Here is a 6,381-nt window from a genome sequence, read left to right on the forward strand (position 1 = left end):
CCACTCCATTTATCTCCCGATATATTGCGCATCTTATGATCTTACTCATGCTTTTCACTTTTCATATAATCAACAGATGAAATTAAAAAATATTTTTTTTTATTTAAACAAATATGAAACTAAATCGTTTTCTTTAATGACTAGGCTACAACACGTGTTGTAGGCCTATTAGCCTACAGTAAAAAGAAATGTAATGTCGGAGCGGGATTTGAGCGAACGCAGTCTTACCGGTGAGCATGTGGGGGGAGAGGTACGATTTTCGAACAATCATCGAATATTATTTTGCTTGATATGCCAGTCCTTAATATTTGGTGTTTTAAATGCCTGTTTGAGGTCTCTGTGAAAGTTATAAAGCAGTCTTTTAGTGCCGTTTTCATAGCGGTCACGTCCGTAACATTGTTTTTTCCTCATAAATGCGAAATCAAAAAATAAAATAAAATGAATATTTTATGTTCTGTGGAGAGCCAACCCTTCTTCATCCGGATTAAAAAAAGTTCAAAAAGTTAGTTTTTTGTGTCACGTCCATTAGGGCTGGGCGATATGACGATATTATCGTATAGCAACGATGTCTCGCAAGTATCGCAATGTCGATTATAAAAGTTTGTTTCCAGACGATAATCGTCAATATAAAGAAAATGGCATTTCTCACATAGCTCTATAGTTAAACACATTTATTCACATGCAATAACATGAATGAAATTATTTTTATAGGCTAGTTAGTAGGATTAGGAATAGAAAAGCATTCAAGCGCAAGACAGGACACGTCTGCATGCGCGCTGTTTTCTGAGCTGCGCACTCACAAAGCGCGCAAAGAGCCACCTCTCATATAGTGCACGGGACACATACACAATTATATCTCACAATTATCCTTCTAGTTAATCGATAGCATCAAATAAACATGAATAAACATCAGAAGAATTTTTGTTTCAACCACGGAAAGACGTAGGTAGGCCTACACCTTTTTTCAACTTTTGTAACTTTAATTAGCGTAATAGTTTATTTGCCGCTCCAACGGCAACATGAGTCCGTGTATGCGACCTTGAGATGCATTCCCTGTCAAACATAATTTATCCTTTATATATATATATTTTTTTTATTAGTATGCTGTTCGTTTTTATACAAATTTGTTCTGCAGACAAAAACATTAAACTGTATGGTTAATTCAGAATAGGGCTGTCAATCTTCCTCTATAATACTATTCGAATTCCATTCCTTATTTTATTTAATATTCGAATAATATTCGAATATTAAATGCTCAAATTCATCCTATTATTAATATTTACGACATTACACAGTCTTATGGATCGCCAATGCGTGATGTTGATCGGTCTCATATCTTCACAGATAAACCGTCAGTTTGTCTGTTATTGCCTTTTGGCGGACAGCTGGTAGCAGTTGAGCCCCGTGATGAGGAGAGAGGCAGAACACAAGTAATTCTTGCCTGTTTTAGCGGCGGTTCCTCCGACAGATCGCCTAGCTTGTCAGGTTGTAAGTTGTCATAAAAAAAATAACGTATATTTTCCTCTCCGTTTTGGCCTTCCGTCCACAATGAGACGGCGTTTTTATTAATGAAAAAGCACTCCAAAGTGGATATATTTGAAGACGCCGTTTTCACGTTGTAATGTGGACTGAGAATCAAATTGTTGATCTCCGTTACCGTGGAGACATTCCTCTCCGCGACTTTTGACAGTTGTTATGATGATACAGCGTGGATAACGTGCACAATTGTGTTACGATTCAAAAACTTTATTGTTTATCAGACGAAACAAAAGCATTTAATTTTCACATGTGTGTGCCAAGGCGGCGAGAAAGGCAAGATTGCATTTAAAAAAAATATATACTTAAAAAAGCAATATTCGAATAGGAACTTCAGCATTCGAATAGTATTGATTTTTTTAATATTCGAATTATATTCGAATTTCGGAATTCGTTCCAACAGCCCTAATTCAGAATAGCAGAGATATCCAATTTAAAATAAATAAATAATATAATCAAGTAGCCTAGGCCTATTTTATTTTGTTTTACAGGCATAACGTTAGGCAGGCTAGCGCAATTAGCGCAGCTCACATTTCAATAAACGTGACGTCCCAGTAAAATCTCACGTTTGAGTTAACAAGCTCCTATATTTCGCAGTAGATTAATTTAGATGGATAATAACGGGTAAAAGGCTAATACATTTTGTTTCTGTTATTCTATTTTCCACAATGTCAAAGACGCGGCTTACCAAAATACAAGCTTATGTAATTATTTAAGTTACATTTCATTTATACAGTGAAGACTTATTTTACATTTGATTATTCAGTTTCTGTACCAGAATACCGCTAGATTTACCTGAAAAACAAAGCACTGGTTATTGTATCTTTCTTCTATTGTATTTATCTATGCTTATCATTTCTTTATTTTCTATGCAGATCCACTCCCTTATAAAAGAGCTATTCAAGTCATCTGGCGAAATTGTTTTTATATATATATATATATATATATATATATATATATATATATATATATATATATATATATATATATATATATATATAAGAAAAAAAAATATCGGTGTAAATGTTTTCCAATATTGTGCAACCCTACTGTGTTTACTGCAAAGATATCCACTTATAATAATCATTTAAATTCAATATCTAAATATTAACATGTTATTGTATCTAGGGATACACGATGATATCGGCACAACATCGGTATCGGCCGATAAAAGCTTTAAATGACCATCATCGGCATCGGCCGATATGATCATTTCTGCCGATGAGCGGATCATTTCACCCTTTGCCGATAGGGTGGCGTGTTTCCTATGTGCACGTGACGACCGTGCATGAGGGCCAGCAACTTAACATGTGGAGGCATTTCCAGCATGGGCGTCAGTTTGGTTTGAAATGTGCTGGGGACAGAGACGCATTCGCAAGTGCGTTTTCAGAAGTGCTGGGTACAATGACGCAGTAATTTTTTTTCTCTTTCGTGCAGGTCATGTTTTGAAAGACGATGTCCTGTAGCTTACTAATGTAAACTCTCCAAGCTACTATGCTCTCCACAGAGCATAAAATATTCATTTTATTTTATTTTTCGTGTTCGCATTTATGAGGAAAAACAGTGACAGTTCTCGGTTACGGACGTGAGCGCTCTGAAACCGGCACTAAAAGAGACTGCTTTAAAACTTCCACAGAGACCTCAAACAGAAAGCACAAAGCCTTTCTAAGTGAATTTCGTTTTGTATTAATTGTATCTTAATTTTAATCAATGTTTCATCAACCAATTGCCTGGATTTAATAAATAAAGCAGATAATAGATATCACGACACGGAGGCGCCTGCGCTCATAAATGAAACGAAACTCAGCATAGCCTACTTGCCTCACAGACCTGAGAAATATATCTATTATCTACAGAACACTTGAAACCATATTTTTAAACAGAACATTTCAAAACTTAAGAAAACTATGTAATCCGAAATGTGCATTTCTCTCCGGCGCGTTCACTACTGCGAAGATCGCAAGTCATCGTCAACTTCATCTTTTCAGCCGACACAGAGAACACTTTTTTATTAATAAACAATTAAAATGTCTCCTTGCTATATTTGACATATTCATAATCATTACTTTTGCAGTTCGTTGTGACAGCTTTTAGTTGCTTTATTGGCAGCGCCACCCTTACATGTCACATGAACGGGTCGCCACTGCATCAGCACCGAAAACAGGGGAGCATTTGGTAGACCTGTTCAAGTAGAAGATGTAAATTTTTTATTTGAAAATTTATTTTGATTTATTTTACTCCTAAGGACTGAAGTTTGAAGTCTGAACTTAAAAATAAAATGTGGCACTGGCATATCATTTATTCTCCAAGTTAAATAATTTGCCTATTTTTCCGGGGTGAATGTCTGTCTACATTTGTAAAATTATACATTTATGGTAGAATCAAATGTTGTTTTGTTTGTCTTGCGTATTGCCTTATCTACAACACATGAGTGTAATATGGTAAAGATAGTACAGGAGAGAGACTTGGATTTCTCTTCAGTAAAAGTGTAAATATATCAGGGGGAAAATGTGTGTGTGTATATATATATATATATATATATATATATATATATATATATATATATATATAGGTATGGACAAAAATAGTTTGAAAATATCGGCATATCGAATATCGGCCAAAATGCAATATCGTGCATCCCTAATTGTATTGTTGTTTTATAGGGTACATATATGATCCGAAGAAACTAGCTACTTAAACAGATTTTTTTTTTTGATTGGATAATTTTTACTCTTACTCAAGTAACTACAAAGATTATTACTTTGAGTAAATATTTCTATAAGTACTTGTACTTTTACTCGAGTACAGTTTTAGGATACTCCAGCCACCTCTGCTGTACTAGACAGTAAGCAGTGAGTCAGTGCCGTTCCGAACATAGATTCGGTTATCATAAATGAATCAGCTCGTTCATGAATCGGACACCGCTCTTGCTTCGGAGGGGGTGGCGATTTCTTCAGCTCGAAACAACAAGGAACGTTTTTATAATGTAGTGGAGTAAAAAGCACGACATTATGCTTTGGAATGTAGTGAAGAGAAAGTTTCCCAAAATAAAAGTAACGTTACTCTGCTAAAATACAGATAAAAATGTCCTTAAGTTGAGTAACGAAGTCCACCACTGTGAAAAGGGGATCAGTTTGGGGAGTTACGTTAGATAGAAACTGTCGAATTGTAGATATAATTTAGAAACACAATGAACCAGCTTGAACATATTAGACCACAAAAAGAACAGCGGTTTCAGTTTATCATCAACGCCATTACCTTCATGTCAATCCCGCCGACGAACAGTGTGTTGGGCGTCATCTTGCCCTCAGGTAAAATGTAGCCGTTAGACAGCTTCAGAGAGGACGGAAAGCCCTGACGGTGCTTCTGGATATCCTGTGGATTTTACAACATTTTCAGCACTAACGTTACATCAACACACATTATTAACAATAGAACGAACAGGTCAAAAGTAAAACATGAGCTCTCAAAAACAACCAATAACAACGTTTTTGAGATTCAAAATACCATTACCTGTGAATACAGCCCACATATAAGGCACAGGGGTAACTTAACGCCCTGATACATCTTAGATTTGAAGTAAGGCCTCACGTTTCGTTACCGATTAGGCCTACCTAAAAATAAACCTTAAAGTCAACCGAAATGCTAGCTAGATGAAGAAGTTTCAAAGTGCTCGACCACACGCGGACGAAACCGCGTCGATCTCGTACACGATGTTTTCATGTTTCTTCATTAAGCAATCTTGGCATTTAGGCTAAAATGAGTTAATTAGCCGAACATTTGTGTTCTCCTGGCAGATGTACATAATTTAATGGACGACGGTCTGAATTGATTTCCTTTGATGGCGAATTTACCGCGCGATCTATTTTACAGCAATACAACTCGACATTAACAACATAGAACTTTATAGATGGTGGCTGAAAGATAAAACGATCAATTACTATTACTAATTTTGTTACTTACCATATGTAAAATCATTAAAATGACAAAATAAGTTAATGAAGTGAATGGCTCGTTGGGTCTGTGGCTGCTTCTGGCTTGAGTCGCATTAGAGCGCCACACCCATTCTCAGTCCTAATTGGAAAATGCACCATACCAAATAAGGCGAATTTTCAATACGGAAAGTCAATACGGAATAACAAACATTGATTTAAAAAAAAAAAAAAAAATTCTCACTCATTACATACTCTAATTATTTCTAAAATATTGTGGCAGATTTGATAGAATCTAAAATGTAACGTTAATCCATTTTGGTACGGTCTAAAAGTTTGGGAATGTACACGGACCTTAAAAACTTTAAAGGCTATCAAAACTTTGTTTAGCATTTCAATTGCAAAATAAATCGGCCTTTTTTAAATGAGAAAATGTAATAATATTGTCTGAATTTGACGGAAAATTTGGTGCAATGCTAGTTAATCCATTATTATTGAGGAGGAAATGTTGTTATAGCGATAGCTAACCGCTAGATGTCGCGTTTAAAAATTATGAGCTGCCTGTCTGGACTGAATTTAAGGCCATATGCCTCTTTACAGACAAGGCCTAAACCTAGTCCTGGACTAAAATGCATGTTTGAGCTGTTTCAACTGAAAACAATTTGCACTGACATGTCTTATGTCACATCAGTAATGTTTTTTTTTTTTTTTCTAAGGCAGGCTTATAAAAGTTATTTATATGCTCCAATTGTTCTAAAGCCTAATCTTGGCTTAATCTAAACCCTGTCTGTGAAACCAGGCCAAAACCTACTAGGCTAACCTACTGTCCGGTGTTGACTGTGTGGAGGTAGTTTAAAGGCAATCACCTCCACAGAAAAGGGAAATAAATGGCTAAAAATAACATCAGGGTAAA

The 6,381-nt window shown here is 35.7% G+C and overlaps 1 protein-coding gene across 5 annotated transcripts in view; it reads right to left on the reverse strand.

Annotated features, from left to right (window-relative positions):
- Window positions 1-5,612, reverse strand: part of dazl (deleted in azoospermia-like) — a 72,862-nt gene extending 67,250 nt beyond the window's left edge. For 2 of the 5 annotated variants that reach the window (XM_084422531.1, XM_084422532.1), the window contains exons 1-2: window positions 5,500-5,612; window positions 4,795-4,911 (exon numbers count right to left, since the gene is read on the reverse strand). In XM_084422531.1, coding sequence (XP_084278657.1) covers window positions 4,795-4,911; window positions 5,500-5,514 — 132 coding nt within the window. In that variant the 5' untranslated portion in view covers window positions 5,515-5,612. Of the gene's footprint in view, window positions 1-4,794; window positions 4,912-5,049 lie in introns of all 5 variants that reach the window. The other 3 variants (XM_084422529.1, XM_084422528.1, XM_084422530.1) reach the window with 3 other exon arrangements.
- Window positions 5,613-6,381: the final 769 nt, after the last annotated feature.

This window comes from Rutilus rutilus (genome assembly GCF_951802725.1).
Source record: "Rutilus rutilus genome assembly, chromosome: 11".
NCBI lineage: Eukaryota > Metazoa > Chordata > Actinopteri > Cypriniformes > Leuciscidae > Rutilus > Rutilus rutilus.